Source organism: Notechis scutatus, chromosome 8 (assembly GCF_049901735.1).
Source record: "Notechis scutatus isolate UNSWTSFEM ecotype Mainland chromosome 8, rNotScu1.2, whole genome shotgun sequence".
NCBI classification, from domain to species: Eukaryota; Metazoa; Chordata; class Lepidosauria; order Squamata; family Elapidae; genus Notechis; species Notechis scutatus.
The window spans coordinates 23,655,767-23,676,702 of record NC_142016.1 but is presented as its reverse complement, the minus strand read 5'-3'; the positions used below and the strand labels follow the sequence as shown (position 1 = coordinate 23,676,702).

The window sequence follows — 20,936 nt, the reverse complement described above, 5'->3', positions numbered from 1 at the left end:
GAACTGGTTTGCCTGAACTGGGATGAACAGGGATCAGCCACCCCGTCATGCCCCTGATGGAGACTGACTCTGAGGGAGAGGAGGAACAGCCGACAGGGAGTGGAATTGTGGCTCCGGAGGTTGTGGAGGAGGCTGGGGAAGGGCAGAGGCTGGCTGAGCAGTCAGAGGAGGACCCAGGCCCACCCCCTATCCATCCTAGGACACGCAGGGAGGAGAGGATAACGGAGAGACGTGTCTACTCAGGAGGAGAGGGCCTTGATCCTCTTCATGGGTGGCAGGTGTGAGATCTGCATAAGAGGATGGACATGCGTACGGGTGAGTGCTGGAAACAAAGCGTGGAAATATCTCTAGTTTATGGTTCCTCTCTGAATTTGGCGTCCTTCCCAGTGTTTTTTCTGATATCTGTGGACGTCTTCAAGCCCTTATCTTGCCTGGTTTGTGTTGTTTTTTACTCTTTATAATTTATAGGCATTTTAAATTTAAATGGCATTTCCTCCTTCTTGTAACTGTTTGTGGGGGAGTTTTTTGTCTCCAGTCAAGGATATTTGGAGCTTGGAAGCAAAGTGAAGGAATAAAAGGGGCTTCACCTGGTTTTTGTGACTGTGTTTATTTTGTATCCCACACTGGGTCATCACACACCCCTGATGATGCAAAGGAATTTGTGAACCATCTTTTTTTCCAAACTGAGTTTTGCGTACTTACAAAGTATTGAGGGGTGTGTGTGAATTCAGAAGCAAAGATGAGGAACTTAGTACAATTATTAATTGCTTTGTCTGGGAATGATGAGTTCGATAGTCCGAACACATATAGAAGAGGCTGGAGTGAAGACGTTGCTTCAATATTAAACTCCTTGGGTTTAAACCCGCTGCACCTAATTGCCCTTAAGTAGCAATTACTAAAAACACACACACACACAAAACAAAGATCAAATCAACTATAAAATTTTAAGTATGTATAATCGGCTCCTTTGGCTCAGTCTTAACTAAGATGAAACAATTAAGGCAATTCAATGGAGAACAATGCCCAATTAGCATAGCTTCATCCTTTCTAAATCAGATAGGCATTAAAATGAAGCAAACAAACTAGGCATACCCGTTTGGGGCTTCTTTGAAGATAAAAGTCACACAAATGAAATGCCAGATCTTGCTGGGCTTGACCAGCTTTGGCCGCATTTAAATAGCTTAGGCTTGACTCTACATCCCGGTTGCCATGATCAGAATAGCAGAATAATAACAGAATAACAAAATTGGAAGAGATCTTGGAGGTCTTCTAGTCCAACCCCTTGCTCAAGCAGGATGTGATGACCCAGGCTGGGATACAAAATAAACACAGTCACAAAAAAACAGGTAAAGCCCCTTTTATTCCTTCACGTTGCTTCCAAGCTCCAAATAATCTTGACTGGAGACAAAAAACTCCCCCACAAGCAGTTACAAGAAGGAGGAAATGCCGTTTAAACTAAAAATGCCTATAAATTATAAAGAATAAAAAACAACACAAACCGGACAAGATAAGGGTTTGAAGATGTCCACCGATCTCAGAACACACACTGGGAAGGACGCCAAACTCAGAGGTTAGTCACGTGATTAAAATTTGGGGGATCAAAAAAATAAAGGAAGAAATATTTAAAGGCAATCAAACAAACCATGCTTTCATGAACTGACTACACACCTAGACTGAGAAGTTTCCAAGAGTTGGTAGTTAAGTAGTGTTTAAGATACCTTGCTGAAATTTACAGGGTTATTGATTTCTTGATCTTGTCCAGGTGTTGTCCAACATCTGGAACAGTGGTTCTCAACCTGGACCTGGATGGGATTCTACCGGTTTGAATCGGTTCTATAGAACTGGTTGTTACGAGTCTGCACAGTTCAGAGAACCAGCAAATTGTGCCCCTGGCTGGCCCCACCCATCTCCGCCCGCCTCTCCCTGCCCAGTCAGGCCTTATCATGCATTGCGCGCATGCCCAACATCACTAACTGCGTTCACCCCCACCAAGTCACTCCTTAAGGTATTTCTTTCCCCCCCCCAACCAGGATTGCCAGATCGCAGTTTGGCTCTGCGGCCAAACTCAAGTCAAAATACGGCCAAATTCAGCCAAATTATTTTTTCTCATGGTGACGCGCATGCGCGAGGGAAGGAGAGTGCCAGAGGACGCGCTTGTCCTCCTTTTGCTCATGGTGACGCGCATGCGCGAGGGAAGGAGAGCTCGGGATGGGTGGGGAAGCCGAGGGTGTGGCGTTGGAACGAGCCGTAATAGGAATGGGTGTGGTGTTGATGGAGGAGGAGCCGCCCTGCTCGGGTCACAGGTGGGAAGGGGGCGTGGCCGGGCGCCAAGGTCCCAAAGGGGTGTGTGACAGGAGTTGAGAGGAAGCGGGTGTGTCGGAGAACTGAGAGGACGCGCTGGTCCTCCTTTTGCTCATGGTGACGCGCATGCGCGAGGGAAGGAGAGCGGCTGGGTTGCCATCTGGCTGATTTCACGGCCAAGCGACTTTCGTACGGCCAAATTTCTGGCCAAATAAATTTGGCCGAAGACATCATTTTTTCATGGCCAAGCAGATAGAAATACGGCCAGATTTCTCGAATTTGGCTGGAAAAACGGCCAGATGGCAACCCTGCTCCCAACGATCAGCTGTTCCGATGATCAGCTGTTCCAGGATTCCCCTCACTGTCTTACTGCTTCATCCAGAATGCTTCCCTGAGGCCCAGGAGGCCAAAAAAACCAGGGGGGGGTTGCTGCAAAAGAAGAAGAAGAAGAAGCCATGCCCACCCAGTCACATGGCCACCACATCCATCTAGCCATGCCCACAGAACCGGTTGTTAAAAAGTTTGAATCTCACCCTTGCCTGGATCATTTTAAGATGAGTGGACTTCAACTCCCAGAACTCCCCAGCCAGCCAGGTAAAGTCCACCCACCTTAAAATGGCCCATACACCAATCCGGAAAGACTTAGACATCTCTTCCAACACCCTATTTCTAACAATTTCATGAACACCTCCAGCCGGTTGACTTTGAAGAGGTAACCTGAAAAGGATCTGGTTGAGAACAGAATTAAAAAATCAGTCCCCCCCCCAGGAACCATGCTGTGACAGCCAAAGCCACCTCCTTTCCCTATTATGAATGGACTAATTAAAAGAAAGAGCTGGCTCTTTCGGGAAGGTGTTATTATATATATTAGTCAATCAGGAAAGCCTCAGCTGTACACTCAGTGAACTTTTATGAGTCAATAAATATAAAAACAAGTGGATAAATAAAGCTGGGAAAAAGGCTTTCGGATCATTAAGCGATGTGCCTCTCTGCTAACAAGATGGCAAAGAGGAGGAAAAATCCAGATCAAATCTTCCTCGAGTTGAGGTGACTTCATAAGCGCATATAGGACATTTTCTTGGGTTTGTCATCATCTCCTTCTGGTGTTTTGCTGCCGGAAGGCAAAACTCCTAAGAGGAAGAGCTATCTGACAGGGGAATCGAATGGTCTTGCCATATGCAGAATTCTTGCAAGAAAGAAATGAGGGGTGGGTTTTTGGGGGGTGGGGTGGGGGAAGAGAGGGTTGGTCAAAGTAGTCAGGCAGAAGCTGAAGAGCCATTGGTCAGGGGTGCTTGATAACTAGATAAATATCCATAGACAAATCATAGAATGCTAGGGCTGGAATAGACCTTGGAGGTCTTCTAGTGCAGTGGCCCCCAACCTTTTTTGTGCCACGGCCCGGTACCAGCATCACAAAATGATCCGCAGCCCGGTACCGGCATCAGCACGCATGACAAGGCAAGGTGAGCCAAGCAACCGGCCAGCCACCCGTCACCGGCTTCAACTCCTCCTTTGTACCTTTGTCGATGGGCTTCGGGACAGTCGCTCGGCTCGCCTTGCCTTGGGTGCTGAAAGAATCCTTGCGCCTTAGTTTCGTTGAAGCCGCCGCCCCCTTCGATGAAACTAAGGCGCGAGATTCCTTCAGGACCCAAACGCCGCTTTCCAACTGGAAAAGCTCACCCAGAAGCACTTTCTCATCGAAACAAGATGGCGGCGCCCAGCAAACCGGCAGCCCGGTAGAAAATGTTCCACAGACCGGTACCGGTCCGGGGCCCGGTGGTTGGGGACCCCTGTTCTAGTGGCTAGCTAGAATCTAGCCCATCTTGCTGACCAAGCAGAAGTCCTTATACTATCTTGGATATCAAACCATCCATCCATCTACCCACCCAACTTGCATCCATCCATATATCCATCTATTCATCTATTCATCTATTCATCTATCCATCTAACCTACATCCACCCATCCATCCACCCATCCATCTTTCCACCTACCCAATCCAATCCAATCCATCCATCCATCTATCCACCCACCCACCCACCCACCAATCCACCCACCCACCCATCCATCCATCCACCTTCCCACCCATCCATCTTTCCACCTACCCAATCCAATCCAATCCATCCATCCATCTATCCACCCACCAATCCACCCACCCACCCATCCATCCATCCACCTTCCCACCATCCATCTTTCCACCTACCCATCCAATCCAATCCATCCATCCATCTATCCACCCCACCCCACCCACCCACCAATCCACCCACCCACCCATCCATCCATCCACCTTCCCATCCATCCATCTTTCCACCTACCCAATCAATCCATCCATCCATCCATCCATCCATCCACCCACCCATCCATCCACCCACCCATCCATACATACATCTTTCCACCTACCCAATCCAATCCAATCCAATCCAATCCATCCATCCATCCATCTATCCACCCACCCACCCACCCACCAATCCACCCACCCACCCATCCATCCATCCACCTTCCCATCCATCCATCTTTCCACCTACCCAATCCAATCCATCCATCCATCCATCCATCCATCCATCCATCCACCCACCTTCCCATCCATCCATCTATTCAACTATCCACCCACACATTCAGCCACCCACCCACCCATCCAATCTCTTGAGTGTTACTGTAGATTCCTACACTGAGCAGGGGGGTTTGGTCTGGATGACCTCAGGGTTCCCTCCCACACCAGGCTCCAAAACCAAGGTCATTTGAGTGTGCTTTCTTTCACAGTAAAAGAAATGCAGAAAACTGATGCCTTCTGGGAAGTGTTACTGGCCACCTTGCCCTAAACTGAAATGCCTCTTTATTCCAGAAAAATGATGCATCTTGAGAAAATAAGGCCGAACTGGCATTACAGATAGTCCTTGATGTCAAGCTCGAAATTGACGTATGCATAGCCATTTTATTTAGCCTTATTATATATTCCTTTTCCTTTCTTTCTCTTTGCTGGTTATGGGGCAGAAGGGTTTTGGGCTTGCCACATTCCTAAGGCGGGAGGAGTGGAGATAGAGAGAGTTGTTGAGGCTAGGTGGTTCTCCTTCTCGTGGGAACGAAAGCTGACCCTGCTGATTGATGACCCCAGGCAAACATTGATTTACTTCTATTGGGGAATGTGATTTTGGGAGGGTGTTTCTAACTTCCAATATTATGTGGTGTAATTCCGGGTTGTGTCAGATCCAGAATTACAACAGACTTTGCCAATTTGATGCTTTCCTAAATAAAAGAAATTGTTTTGGAAGATGGACTTTGCTCTTTCCTTTTTAAACGGATTTCATCACTTGGAAACCTGACACTCGACTTACAATAAGTTTGTTTAGCGACGTTACAACAGCATGGAAAACAGTGACTTACGACCATTTTTCACGCTTATGACCATTGCAGCATCCCCATGGTCGTGTGATCAAAATTCAGATGCTCGGCAACTGACTCATATTTATGACAGTTACGATGTCCTGGGGTCATTTGATTCCTAAGGTGGGAGGAGTGGAGATAGAGAGGGTTGTTTAGGCTGGATGGTTCTCCTTCCCGTGGGAACGGGAACTGACCCTGCTAAGACCTGGAGGTGGAGATTGATGACACCAGGCAAATGTTGATTTACTTCTTTTGGGGAATGTGACTCTTTTGCGACCTTCAGACAAGCCCAAGTCAATGGGGAAGCCAAATTCACTTCACAATCATGTTGCTAATTTAACAACTGCAGGACTGACTTAACAACTGTGACAAGAAAGGTCATAAAACAGGACAAAACTCACTTAACAAATGCCTCGCTTCGCAACGGAAATGCTGGGCCCGGTTGTGATCTTGAGTCAAGGACGACCTGCCTTTGAATTTGAAACTTACCTGTATTTGAACCACTATAAGTTCATATCTTCGCCATGCGCTAAATAAATAAATAAGTGTATTGGAATGGTGGGGAAAATGCTAACCTTGAAATCTCAGCATTTAGAAACACCCTTTTATAACATTTCGTTTGCCAACTTACAGGGCAAAGTACAACAGGTTTCTAACCACGCCTCCTTAGAAGGAAATTAAACTTAATTTTCTGGCACCTTATAGAAAGTTCTACTTTTACCCAGAGGGCATATAAGAAGCAAGCCAGCTTTAATCCACCAACTTTGGCAAACCCCAAAATGGCTTTGCAACAGCCCATCTTAAATCCGGTGAGTATGGAGAGAATTTTCACTGGGGGGGGGATTTTTTGGGGAGGGGGAAGATTTACCCTGGCCCCCAATATATGATGATGTCCAATGCAGAGAGTTGGAGATATTGAGACAAGCTGGTCAATGTGTAGGAAGTGGGAATGGGTTTCCTAAGAGGGAGACAGATCTAAAGCTCATTGTAGCATCTCACAACAAAGATCCATATGGTAGCAAATGAATAAACAAATTGCTAAGGTTGGAGCTTTTCATGGAGGTCACGGATGGGAGAAGCTTCGTTGTCTTAAGTTCTTGGTCAGCCTTCAGTCTGAAAGTCAGGGGAAGGAAGGAAGGAAAGAAAGAATGAGGGATGGAGGGAGGAAAAGGAAGAGAAGAGAAGGATGGAAAGAAAGAAAAAAGAAAGAGAGAAAGGGGAGAAGGAAAGAAGAGAGAAACAAGGGGAAGAAAAGGAAGGAAGGAAGGGAGGGACAAAAAGAAAGAGAGAAAGAAAGAGAAAGACAGAGAAAAAAAGAAAGAAGGGAGGGAGGGGAAGGAAAGAAGAAAGGAAGGGGGAGGGACAAAGAAGAAAGAAAGAAAGAAAGAAAGAAAGAAAGAAAGAAAGAAAGAAAGAAAGAAAGAAAGAAAGAAAGAAAGAAAGAAAGAAAGAAAGGAGGGAGGGAAGGAGGGAGGGAAGGAGGAGAAGGAAAGAAGAAAGGGAGGGACAAAAAGAAAGAGAGAAAGAGAAAGAAAGAGAAAGACAGAGAAAAAGAAAGAAGGGAGGGAGGGAGGGGAAGGAAAGGAGAAAGGAAGGAAAGGGTGGGAGGGACAAAAAAAGAAAAGAGAAAGAAAAGAAAGAAAAAAGAAAGAAAGAAAAAAAGAAAGAAAGAAAGAAAGAAAGAGTGGAGGGAGGGAGTGGAAGGAAAGAAAGGAAGGGAGGGAGGTACAAAAAAGAAAAAAAAGAAAGAGATGAAAGAAGGAAGAAGAGGAAGGAAGGAAGGAAGGAAGGAAGGATTTTTTTTCCTATTGGGGTCACTCCTGTTAAGGCAAACTAAACTCTAGTGATAGAAACTAGTTGACCTTCTTTTGCCTCAAGCTAAGCAGAGTTGAACCTGGCCTGTTCTTGGCGGGACAAACGCTTGGAAATATCATGCCTGTCGGTCAGACAAGGGCAGTTGGAAAAGACATCTTGAAATAAACGTCTGTGTGAGCCTCATTTTATTTCCAAGTATGGTGAGGATCCTAACTTTTGAATCCGAAACATGAAGGCTCATTTTAGGGGAATAAAGTGGCTTTTCTTAGCCAAGCAAAGTGGTTAGTGGTTTACTTTAAGCCCTTTGCTGTTTCTTGCTTTCTTGAAACTAATCACGTAGGAGAAAGTGCGTGTCTGAAGTCGATTCTGATCCACAAAAACACATTTCAACCTAAACTTGTTAGTCTCTCTAAGCGCAGGGGTGTCCAACCTTGGCAACTTTAAGACTTGTGGACTTCAACTCCCAGAATTCCTCAGCCAGCTGGCTGAGGGATTCTGGGAGTTGAAGGCCTAAGCTTCACTAGCTGAGGAACTCTGGGGTTGAAGTCCATAAACTTTGTTGGCTGAGGGATTCTGGGAGTTGAAGTCCACAAGTCTTAAAGTTGCCAAGGTTGGACACCCCTGCTCTAAGGCATCCACACAGTATTTTTCAACCTTGGCCCTTTAAGATGAGTGGACTTCAACTCCCAGAATTGCCCAGCCAGTGTTAAGGCTTAAGGCTGAATCTAGTTTCCGGATGAAGTCCCCCCCTTCCACCAAAGTTTGCACAAGCAACCACAGGTAGTCCTTGACTTAGGACCACAGTTGAGTCCAAAATTTCTGTGGCTAAGCGAGAGGGTTCTTAGGTGAATCTTGACCTTTTTCTGCCACCGTTGTTAAGTGAATCTGGCTTCCCCGTTGACTTTGATTCTCAGAAGGTCGCAGAAGGGGATCGTGTGACCTCCAGAGCACTGCAACCGTCATAAATATGAGTCCGTTGCCAAGCGTCTGAAATTTCATCACGTGACAATGGGGAAGCTGCAATGGTCGTACGTGTGAAAAATAGTGCAAGGTTGCATTTGTCAGCTTCAAATTGTTACTAAATGAACTGTTGTAAGTCGAGGGCTGCCTGTACTATGATTTAGCTTAGCGTACGGACTCCAGTTTCTGCTATTTTTAAAGTTTTCGTTGCACCGGCCTTCTAAGCGTAAATCCTGACAATGTTTTCCCAGAAGCGACTGGGAATTTGTACGGCAAAGACCAAAGATCCGGAGGGTCTCGCCAGGGTGGGCTGCTGGGGGCTCGCAGGGGTTCAGGCCATTCCCCCAACTAAGACTCTGCCTGGCTCAGCGAACCCCCAATAACCTCAGAGAGACAAGCAGCCACACTAGAAGAGTAAATGGACATTTTTTCCCCCAGCTTTTTTTTCCCTTTCTGGGCGTTCAGCCAAGAGCATTTAACACCTGGTAAAAGTGTGGCAAGCTAAATAAAGTGCTTGCTGGAGGGAGAGCCATTGAGAAAATCAGATAACCTAGCCTCTAGTAACTCCCTGCCCGACCTCTGAGGGGGTTAATTCCAGGGGTGGGATTCAAATTTTTTGACAACTGGTTCTGTGGGTGTAGCTAGGTGGGCGTGGCCAGGTGGGCGTGGCCAGGTGGGCGTGGCCATGTGACTGGGGGAGTGTGGCTTCTTCTTCTTTTTTTTGCAGCACACACACACACACACACCCCTGGCATTTTTTTTGTCTTCTAGGCCTCAGGGAAGCTACTGGGGGGGGGGCATTTTTGCTCCCAGGAAGTTTCCCTGGAGCCCAAGAAGGCAAAAAATAGAGCATCGTGTGTGTGTGTGTGTGCAGCTCCTCCTCCCTGGCATGCCCCCTTTTGCCTCCTGGGCCTCAGGGAAGCCTCCTGAGTGAAGCAGTAAGACAGCGAGGGGAATCCTGGCACAGGTGATCCTATGAACAGCTGATTGTTGGGAAGGGGGAAAAAAAAGAAATACCTTAAGGAATGACTGGGCAGGGAAGAACACAGTCAGCACGAATCCCTTTATTATCTCCAACTTTGCCCCCAGTGTCCTGGTTACCTTCTGGCTGGAGAAAAACCCTCCCAGGAACAGACTTTGGCTGCAGAGAATCAAGTCCAAAACAGAGTCAACACAAACTGTAATTTAAAGACCATACAAGCCAAACTGAAGTAATTAGTTTGGCAGGGCAGAAGCAAGAATTTCAGATTTGAAGGAATGGCACAACTCACACGGTTGGGAAAATGCCAGGAACACAGATAAGCCATGACAACACAGGATTAAAGTCACGTTTGTTCCCAGCAGACGCTGCACTCAGCATGCATCTCTTTTAAATTCTCTTCCCAGGTGTGGCAAATGAAGGGAATCAGGGCCCTTTCCTCCCCCATAAGCCATGCAACCCACGTTGCTCTCTTCTCCGTTCCTCCCTGCGTGCCCTAGGATGAAGAGGGGGTGGGCCTGGGTCTTCCTCTGAACCCCCTCTCCCTTGTTCTACCTCTTTCCTGCTCTGCCCAGCCAGGCTTTGCCCTTCCTCAGCCTCCTCCACAGCCAATGGAGCCACACACTCCCGCTCCCTGTCAGCTGTTCATCTTCCTCCTCGGATTCAGACTCCGACAGGCGCATGACAAGATGTATATTTGAATTCTGACATAGGCGGTAATTATTTTCCCCCCCTCTTTATTCCACAGTGTGTCCCCTTTTGCAGCCCAATTTTTGGAGGTCTCTGCGAAGGAAAAACTATTTTAATCCAAGGCTGCGTCGTAGTCTCTGCCAAAAGGTTTGTTAACTTTTGATTGGGGTTGACTCATCTGTTCCTTCCTTCCATTTGTTCCAGTTTCACCTTCTATCCCCCTCCCCACCCAGTTGCCCTGAAGGGTGTTCCATTTTTTTTATGGCTTGATTATCCCTGCTTGGAAGAAAGGACGACTGAAGTCAAAGGGCCAAGTGGCTTTTGTGTTTTGAGTGACTATTGAACGGGAGAAAGCATTAACATCACACGCACAACCTTCCTGGAGCAGCTCAAAGTCCATTTTAATCCAGCATTTGCTTGCTTATGGATAAAATCTGAGAATTCTGTTGATCTCCAAGCTTATTAGGTCCAACCTCTGTTTCCTGCAGAATTAGCTAATGCAGGGATGTCCAACCTTGGCAACTCTAAGACTTGGGGACTTCAACTCCCAGAATTCCCCAGGCAGCATGCTTTAAAATGGGTGGACTTCAACTCCCAGAATTCCCCAGCCCAGCATGCTTTAAGATGGGTGGACTTCGATTCCCAGAATTCCCCAGCCCAGCATGCTTTAAGATGGGTGGACTTCAACTCCCAGAATTCCCCAGCCCAGCATGCTTTAAGATGGGTGGACTTCGATTCCCAGAATTCCCCAGCCCAGCATGCTTTAAGATGGGTGGACTTCAACTCCAAGAATTCCCCAGCCCAGCATGCTTTAAGATGGGTGGACTTCGATTCCCAGAATTCCCCAGCCCAGCATGCTTTAAGATGGGTGGACTTCAACTCCCAGAATTCCCCAGCCAGCATGCGTTACGTTGGGTGGACTTCCACTCCCAGATTTCCCCAGCCAGTGTGCTTTCCTACATTATAGATCAGGGGTTTCCAACCTTGGCAACTTTAAGACCTGTGGACTTCAACTCCCAGAAGCATAGCTGGCTGGGGAATTCTGGGAGTTGAAGTCCAGAAGTCTTAAAGTTGTCAAGATTGGACGCCCAACCTTGCTGTAGATCATTTTAGAAGTCAAAAGATGGCGCTTGAAGAACATCCATTCAGCCACGGGGGGGCCTTTGGTGTTCCAGATTCTCTGTGAACCTGGTGTGTGCGAATGGAGACATCGCCTTCCACTTCAACCCACGGTTTGATGAAGGCAACATCATTGTCTGCAACACGCAAGAAAAAGGCTGCTGGGGACCCGAGGAACGGACGTGCACAATGCTCTTCCAGCGAGGCGTCTCTTTTGAAGTGATCATCAACATCAGGAGCTGTGGTTACCAGGTAAAAACAAGAGTAGAAGGCTAGTGCCAGTATGGGTAGGGTTATAGTTAAGTGGCTAGTCTAGTGAAGAGAAGGACCAGGGGAGACAGGATAGCAGTGTTCCAATATTTGGGGGGGGGTGGCTGCCCCAGAGAGGAAGGGGTCAAGCTATTTTCTCAAGCACCCGAAGGCCAAACAAGGAACAATGGATGGAAACTGAACAAGGAGAGATTTAACCTCGAAACAAGGAGCAATTTTCTGACAGGGAGAACGATCAACCCATGGAACAGAAGTTGCCATTAGAAGTTGTGGAAGCTTCATCACTTGAGACTTTCAAGAAGAGACTGGACTGCCATCTGTCAGAAATGGTGTAGGGCCTCCTGCTTGGGCAGGGGGGGTTGGACTAGATGACTTACAAGGTCCCTTCCAACTCTGATTATCTGTTATCTGGCTGCCCTGGGACAGCCAATAGGAGTCATAGTGCAGTCAGTGCATCAGGGCGCCTGGAGGAATGGTCCTTAAATCAGGAAAAGGTAAGGAGAAAGACCAAATTGAATTTGATGCACTCTTCACTGGTTTCGTTCTAAAATTGAGCTCCAAATTGCTTCCTTTATTGCTTCCTCCGGCCGCCCCCTGGTGGTGGTGCTGCACTGGTTCATGTTTGCTGCCCCCTAGTGGATATACTGCAGAATTACTACCAATTGCATTTTAGAATAGATGCTTCCAAATAGAAATATTTTTTATTATGCCTTACCTGAAGTTACATCTGTTCTTCTTTTCTCTTCTCAAAATACGTCCATGAGAAGTAGTTGCAATGGTCACACAATGAAGACCTGTGGATTTATCTAGACCATTGTTTGCTAATCACCTCAGCAACTTTAAGATATAAGGACTTCAATTCCCAGAATTCACCAGCCGGCATGTTTTACGATATGTGGGCTTCAGTTCCCAGAATTCTGCACTAATGTGGAGACTTCAACTCCCAGAATTCCCCAGTCAATTTGCTGGCTGGGTGAATTCTGGGGATTGAAGTCCACATATCCTAAAGTTCCAAGGCTGAGAAACATCAATCAAGACATTCCATGTTTGTTTCTTTCTACACACGCGATTTCACTTCTCATTCTGTTCTTTTTTTCCTTCTTTAGGTTTCTATCAATGGCAGCCAGTTCATAAACTACCGACACCGCCTTCCCATGAATCTGGTCCAGACTCTGCAGATCAAAGGGGACGTCTCCTTGAGCTGCATCAATTTCACAGGAGGATTCGTGAGTATTGCTATCAGCCTCTCTAACCTCCAGGTTAAATTTGCCAGCATGGATTTCGTGACTTCAGTTGCAGGAAACAGAAGTTTCTGCACTGGTGCACTGATGATGTTACCTAGTATGGTAATAAGATGTCTGCAAGAGAACTACCAAACTCAGAAAGCACCAAGTAACCCACCATTATTCTCCTCCTCCTCCTCCTCCTCCCCCTCCTCCTCCCCTGCCAAACCCCACTCCCTTCTAACACTGATGATGTTACCTAGTTGGGTATTGAAATGTCCTCAAGAAAATCACAAAGTTGAGAGAGCACCAAGGACTCTACCATTCAAATCTGAGCTGTAAATATTATCTTCTATCAGTACAGACATCTCTGTTATCCTGGGTGAATTCTGGGAGTTGTCAAGTCCAATAAATCTTCTCTTTGGAAAGCAAGGGCTGCCTCCGAAAATTCTTTGCTTAACAATGAAAGTCCTTCCTTAGTAGGAAAAACGCTGCTAACTCAGGTTGTCCTATCATGAATTTGGGTTTATTCCATGCTTGTTTCTACTCCTTCTGCCTGGAAGGATGTTATGAACTTTATGCCTTTTTATTATTAGTTCTTCTGGGTATGTGTGTGTCTAGGTATCTTTATATATATATTTATATCTACCTATATCTTTCTTTCTTTCTTTCTTTCTTTCTTTCTTTCTTTCTTTCTTTCTTTCTTTCTTTCTTTCTTTCTTTCTTTCTCTCTCTCTCTCTCTCTCTCTCTCTCTCTTTCTTTCTTTCTATCTATCTATCTATCTATCTATCTATCTATCTATCTATCTATCTATCATCTATCTATCATCTATCTATCTCTACCTATCCATCCATCTATCTCTATCTCTATCTCTATCTCTATCTCTATCTCTATCTCTATCTCTATCTCTATCTATCTATCATCTATCTATCTATCTATCTATCTATCTATCTATCTATCTATCTATCATCTATCTATCTATCTATCTATCTATCTATCTATCTATCTATCTATCTATCTATCTACCTACCTATCTAATCTATCTATATCTGTCTGTCTCTCTCTCTCTGTCTCTCTCTCTCTGTCATCTATCTATCATCTATCTATCTATCTATCTATCTATCTATCTATCTATTCTATCTATCCTATCTATCTATCTATCTATCTATCTATCTATCTATCTATCTATCTATCTATCTATCTATCTATCTATCTATCTATCTATCATCTCACTCTATCTGTCTGTCTGTCTGTCTGTCTGTCTGTCTGTCTGTCTGTCTATCTATCTATCTATCTATCTATCTATCTATCTATCTATCTATCTATCTATCTATCTATCTATCTATCTATCTATCTATCTATCTATCTATCTATCTATCTATCTATTCATCCATCCATGTATGTATTTCAGGTTCCACCTCCTTATGCTCCTCCACCTTACAATCCCATCCCACCTATGACTGTAAGTATAATTCGAACATTTATTTACCTGTGTTCCATTTGCAAAAAAGAGAATGTAAATTTTTCAGCCTTGATTATCAATACATACAGGCAATCCTCGTTTAACATCCACATGTTCGGCAGCCATTCAAAGTTACAACGGCGCCGGATGAGGAGATTCACCATGGGTAGAGATTCACCATTGCAGAACCTCTATGTTTACACAATCATGATTGGGGTGCTTGGCCACCAACTCACCTTTATGAAGGCCACAGTGTCCCAGGCAGAGGTGGTATTCAGATGGTTCAGACCGGTTCTACAGAACTGGTGGTGGAAATGTTGAATAGTTCGGAGAACCAGCAAATACCGTCTCTGACTGGCCCCACCAACCCCATCTCTTCTCTGCCTCCCATTGAGTCCCAGCTGATCGGCTGGGTCTTCTTTGGTTGCCCTGCACAGGAGAATGGAGCTGGAAAGCAAGTTAGTCGGCTTGGGAGGAAATGGGATTTTGCAGGAGCCTTCCCCTGCCATGCCCACCAAGCCACACCCACCAAGCCATGCCCGCAGAACTGGTAGTAATTTTTTTTGAATCTGACCACTGTCCCACGATCACATGATCCCCATTTGCGACTTTCACTGCTGGCTTCCGGCAAGCCAAGTCACTGGGGAAGCTGGCAGGAAAACGAAAAGGCATTCATGGGTCATTTGTGCTTAATGATAGCATGGGATCCACCTAATGACAACAAACAGAACTGCCACAGCTGCCATTGTAAGCTGGCACGGTCATGTGACACTGCACTTTAAGACTGCTTCGCTTAGTGACAGAGTTGATGGTCTCAGTTACCGACATTAGCTGTGTACTGAGTATTTTACACCTTTGCTTAAGCATGTGGACTATCATGAGTGGTTCCTTGATGGACCAGCCTCAACTATGAATGAACGGTTCTAGACAAGGAGAGAATTTCCTCATTTGATGAGAACTAGGGCATGCTTGCTGGACATCCTTGCTGAGAATTCTGGGTCTTTTAGCCCCAATTCCTTAGGAAGTCTGATCTAGATTGTCTAGATCTCTGTAACAACATGTCCTTTCCTTCTTTTCCTCAGAACGTTGGCGGAATGACGGTGTGCAATCCGGTAGGTGACCTCTTGTCCTCCTTTTCGGACGTCCTCACAAAATCGGTTGGTCTTGATTTCCCTCTGCAATGACGACCCTTTGCAAGCCCCCTGCAGATGCCAGGTGATTCTTGAAGGAACATTCCAAGACGTTCCTTGCAATCAAAGTTCCCCCATCTACTGCAACGTCTAGTCTGAAGATAGGAGGACTTTGGTTGTTTGGAGCAGGGGTCTCCAACCTTGGCCACTTTAAGACTTGTGGACTTCAACTCCCAGAATTCCTTAGCCTGGGGAATTCTGGGCGTTTGAAGTCCACAAGTCTTAAAGTTGCCACGGTTGGAGACGCCTGTTATGGAGCGTTTTTGAACGTTCCTTCAAGAGCCGCCTGTAATCTAATTTCTCTTGGAGATGGGATAGTTGGTCAAGAGACGATGATCAACGGTTGGATTTCATTGGCCCTTGCCTGAAAAAAGATGGTGTAAGAATTAAGTGCAAGAACCAAAAAGAAGTAGAAGGGCAGATTCAGTTTACTTTCCTTTATTGTCATTGCACTTTGTACAACGAAATGAAACACCATCTTCAGTGCACATCACGACCATGAAAATAAACATAAACACACATCCTTCACACTCCACACAGTGAATTGTAAACCCCTGATATTGCATTCATATTGCACTATACAGTAGAATTCAGTAGAGTTACTGCCCTGGGATAGAAGCTGTTTTTCAGCCTATTTGTCCTTGTGTTTATGATCCTGTACTGTCTGCCTGATGGTAATAGTTAAAAAAAAAGGGGGGGGGTTCCCAGGATGAGATGGATCTTTGAGAATGTTTTGAACTTTCTTAAGGCAGCGGGAGCTCTAAAGCTCTTCCAAAGAGGGGAGAAGGCAACCCAGGATCCCTTGGGCAATGACATTAACCCTCTGGAGTGCTTTCCTATCTGCCCTTGTGCAATTGGCAAACCATACACAGGTGCAGTGAGTTAAGATACTCCCTATGTGCAGCAGTGGAAGATCACCAGCAGTTTTTCATTCAGTCGTTGTTTTCTGAGAAGTCTCAGGTAGTAGAATCTCTGCTGGGCCCTTTTGAACCAGGGCTGCAAGGTGGGCACCCCAGATCAGGTGGAATTCAGTCTCGTGGAGATGGAAACAAAGGAAAAATGGATAATCAAGTCCAGGACTCAACTGAGGTCAGGATGATAACCTCCAACTCCATGTGTGTGTGTCTGTTTTTCCTTTATTGTGGACGTGCTGAGAACCTGGAAATCAAACAGGGAAAGTTTTAGTACTCCAAAGTGACCATTTCTTAGTTCTTCACTTATTCCTTTTTCATCCTGATCTCTTTTTTAGGCCACCCCGTTTAATGCCTTTCTTTCGGGGCGTTTCTTTCCCTTCTGCCAGATCAAAATTGTGGGGAGCATCCCTTATTCAGCAGACAGGTATGTCAACCTGAGGGAAAAGGACTGGGGAAAAACACCCCCCCCCCCCAAAAAAAAAACAGGTACCCCTCGACTTACAACAGTTTGCTTAGTGACCGTTCAAAGTTACAACAGCACTGAAAAAAGTGACTTATGACCAATTGTCACATTTACAACCATTGCAAGATCTCCTGTGAAGGGAACTGTCAGATAAGAGGCAGCTTAGCCCTCAGCTGCATAACAGATGGATCAGGAAACTCCGATGAGACCCTCCCTAGTTTCTCAGGGTGTAAAAGAGAGGGGGGGAGGGAGAACTGTCCTTTCAGATTTGCAAGATTTTGTCAATGTGGCTTTACAACAAGGCAGAATTAGTCCAGCTGGCTATGTTTCCTATCTGGTCTGTTGGGGGCAGAGGTGGTATTCAGCTGGTTTGGACCGATTCTGGTATACCGATAGTGGAAATTTGGATTAGTTCAGAGAACCAGCAAATTACCACCTCTGGTTGGTCCTGCCCACGCCGTTACCTCTCCTATATTCCTTTGTTTTGTTTTTTTAGCTCAGCTGAGTCGCACGGCAGAGTGGATTGCCGCGCCTCAGCTGAGCTAAAAAGCAGCTCAGCTGTCCAGTGTTGACAAAAGTTGGTCTTTGAGCTCTCCACACACGCATAGCGTGCATCAAGCGTGTGAAGCACACGCGCATAGAACCGCACATAGAACTACCGGTAGGAAACAATTTGGAAAGCCACCACTGCCCCCATTGCCGACAGGAAGACATCCACGTTCACTCGAGGTGTTTTTAGCAAAGGGGCTCGTGGTTCCAACGCCTGGATTTCTTCCGAGGGCAGTTAGGGTGTCCCTTGAAGTAACCCACATGCTTTCCTCGGATACAGATTTCATGTGAACCTGAAAAACATCCTGCTGGGCAACATCGCCCTGCACGTTAACCCCCGGTTCAAAGAGGGAGCGCTAGTCCGGAATTCCTTTATCAACGGCGCTTGGGGAAGCGAAGAGAGAAATGTTGCCTTCCTGCCCTTCTGTCCCGGGCAGGCCTTCCAGGTAAGGGGAGTATCCTTGGGATAAGAATTTGCTTCGTGGCATTTCAGTGTTGGCCAGAAAACCCCGTATCAGGGTTACTTTTAAGTAGCAGGCGAGAAAATGGGAGACAGGGAGTTCTAGTCCCGCCTTAGGCATGAAAGCTGACTGGGTAACTTTGGGCCAATCACCAGGAGATGGTGAGTTCTAGTCCCGCCTTAGGCATGAAAGCCAATTGGGTGACTTTGGGCCAATCACCAGGAGACAGTGAGTTGGTCCAGCCTTAGGCATGAAAGCTGACTGGGTGACTTTGGGCCAATCACCAGGAGACGGTGAGTTCTAGTCCCGCCTTAGGCATGAAAGGCAGCTGGATGACTTTGGGCCAATCACCAGGAGACGGTGAGTTCTAGTCCCGCCTTAGACGTGACAGTTGGCTGGATGAGATTGGGCCAATCACCAGGAGACGGTGAGTTCTAGTCCCGACTTAGACGTGAAAGTTGGCTGGATGAGATTGGGCCAATCACCAGGAGACGGTGAGTTCTAGTCCCGCCTTAGACGTGAAAGTTGGCTGGATGAGATTGGGCCAATCACCAGGAGATGGTGAGTTCTAGTCCCGCCTTAGACGTGAAAGTTGGCTGATGAGATTGGGCCAATCACCAGGAGACGGTGAGTTCTAGTCCCGCCTTAGACATGAAAGCTGGCTGGTGACTTTGGGCCAATCACCAGGAGACGGTGAGTTCTAGTCCCGCCTTAGACGTGAAAGTTGGCTGGATGAGATTGGGCCAATCACCAGGAGATGGTGAGTTCTAGTCCCGCCTTAGGCATGAAAGGCAGCTGGATGACTTTGGGCCAATCACCAGGAGACGGTGAGTTCTAGTCCAACCTTAGGCATGAAAGCCAATTGGGTGACTTTGGCCAAATCCTTTTCTCTCCAACCCATCTCACAGGGTTGTTGTTGTGGGCAAAATAAGAGGAGGGTTATTAACACACGTTGAGCCTCCGTGTCTTTGGCTTTGGTGTAGAGTTAGTCCTCAACATATGATCATCATGGAGCCTGCCTGCCCCTTATGGTCATAAGTGGTGTTGGTCGTAAAGCAGCTCACCCACCTGAGTGGACTTGATTTGTCTACCTTTTTTTGCAGTGGTCATTAAGTGAAGGGTATGGTCATTAAATGAACCCACTGCTCGCTAGGTGTCAGTTTTGCCTAAAACCAAAAGTTGAATGCTGTTTTTCGGCAAAAAACATGCACAAATTTTCAAAGAAGTCAATATGATAGTTGGAGCCCCTCCTCTTTTTACTCATAATGCACATTTTTTAAAAAAAGGGGGTGGGACTTGAACCACTGAGGTTTTCCGATGATATTCCTGGCTGATTCCCCTACTTTTCTTGCAAACCAATGATTGTTTAAAATAATCAGGATAAAAATGTCTCCTGCTTCCTTTGACCATTAGCTGGAGATCACCTATCTGGAAAACTGCTACCAGGTGTTGGTGAATGGCCAGCTGAAATTTGAATATGTCCATCGGATCCCTCCCTCTCAAGTGGACCAACTGGAAATAGCTGGAGACGTCATCCTTTCCTGCGTGCAGTACTGACGGCCCCCCCGTGCGAATGGAATGCATCCTGTTTCTGCTTTGATTGACAAGAGGACGAGAACTCGTGGGTTGCAACTCCCATGTCCCCCACTAGACCGGGGTCCCCAAATGTGGCAACTTTTAAGACTGGTGGACTTCAACTCCCAGAATTCTCCAGCGAGCTTAAAGTCTTAAAATCGTCAAGTTGGGAGACCTCTGCTGTAGGTGGTCTGCAGGAGGACCCCAAAACTCAAGAAGCTAAAGAAAAAGAGTTGGACTCTTCTCATTCCAAGGTCATTGGAGTATGTCTCTCATCACTCCTAGGCCTGCTGTCTGGAGAGGGTGATGGGTGCTGTAGTTCGAGCAGACTTAGAGCTCCACCCAAGAAATACGGTGCATAGCACCCTAAAACGTGAGCGTTGGTTATGAGCCTAGCTATGGAGGAGAGCCCAAAGCTGGCTCTTCAGCTCTGCAGGGCCAGCCCTTCCACTAAGCAGCTTGAGCTCCGTCTTACAACTTTTCTTGCCACGGTTCTTTAAGTGAATCCCTGCAGTTGTGAAGTTAGTCGCATGCTTATTAAGTGAATTTGGGTTCCCCATTGACTTGGTCTGTCAGAAAGTCACAGGAGGAGAAAGGGAGAAGAGGAGATGGGATGAAGGAAGGAAGGAAGGAAGGGAAGGAAGGAAGGAAGGAAGGAAGGAAGGAAGGAAGGAAGGAAGGAAGGAAGGAAGGAAGGAAGGAAGGAAGGAAGGAAGGAAGGTGAAAAGGAAGGGAGGGGAAGGAAGGCAAAAAGGAAGGAAGTAAGAAGAAAGGAAGAGAGGGAGGGAGGGAGGGAGGAGAAAAGGAAGAAAAAAGAAGGAAAGAAGGTGAAAAGAAGGAAGGAAGGAGAAAAGGAAGGAAGGGAGGGAGGGAGGGAGGGAGGAGAAAAGGAAGGGAGGAAGGGGCGAAGGAGGAATTCTGGGAGTTGAAGCCCACAAGTCTTAAAGTTGCCAAGTTTGGAGACCTCTGCTCTAAACCAATCGCCCCACCCAGATTTCTATCACACACGCTTTCACCTGCAGAATAAAAATCGACGCATCAATTACAGATTCTTCACAAGAAACCTGCAATTTACGATCCTCAGAGATGTGGGTTGCTCCAAAGGTGCTTTTTTTCAAGAGGCAACTGGACTTTCTAGTTGTTGTTTTCTTTGAAGACGCTTTGCTTCCCCTCCAAGAAGCTTCTTCAGCTTCTGACTGGATGGTGGGAAATAGAAGGTCAGCTCTGAAGAAGCTTCTTGGAGGAGAAGTGAAACCTCTTCAAAGAAAAAAAAAAAAACAACCACCAGGAAGTCCAGTTGCCTCTTGACAAGGCACTTTTGGGATAACAATGACCTGAGAATCTGCCCTAGACACTTACTAAAACAATCTTACAAAAGAAATAGTCATTTCTATCTTTACTTCCTTAGTTCTCACTTTTGTCATTTGGTTGCATCTTGTTCAATTATGCAAAGAGGAGGGGTTTTTTTTTTTTAAGCAACTCCGCGAAAATAAATTCCAAGGTTCGAACAGGACAACAGATTCTGGATTCCTTCTGTGATTATTCTCTTGTTTTGGTCGAAGTTTTTTCTTTTCTTTTCAAACAG

The 20,936-nt window shown here is 46.2% G+C and overlaps 1 protein-coding gene across 1 annotated transcript; it reads left to right on the top strand.

Moving 5' to 3' along the window:
- Nucleotides 1-6,400: 6,400 nt before the first annotated feature.
- Nucleotides 6,401-20,045, top strand: LOC113426415 (galectin-4-like). The gene is made up of 9 exons (XM_087971142.1): nt 6,401-6,489; nt 10,183-10,271; nt 11,300-11,495; nt 12,620-12,739; nt 14,149-14,199; nt 15,282-15,311; nt 16,639-16,727; nt 17,596-17,761; nt 19,190-20,045. Exons 1-9 carry the CDS (start codon nt 6,460-6,462, stop codon nt 19,331-19,333), a joined length of 915 nt encoding a protein of 304 aa, XP_087827268.1. The 5' UTR covers nt 6,401-6,459; the 3' UTR covers nt 19,334-20,045.
- Nucleotides 20,046-20,936: the final 891 nt, after the last annotated feature.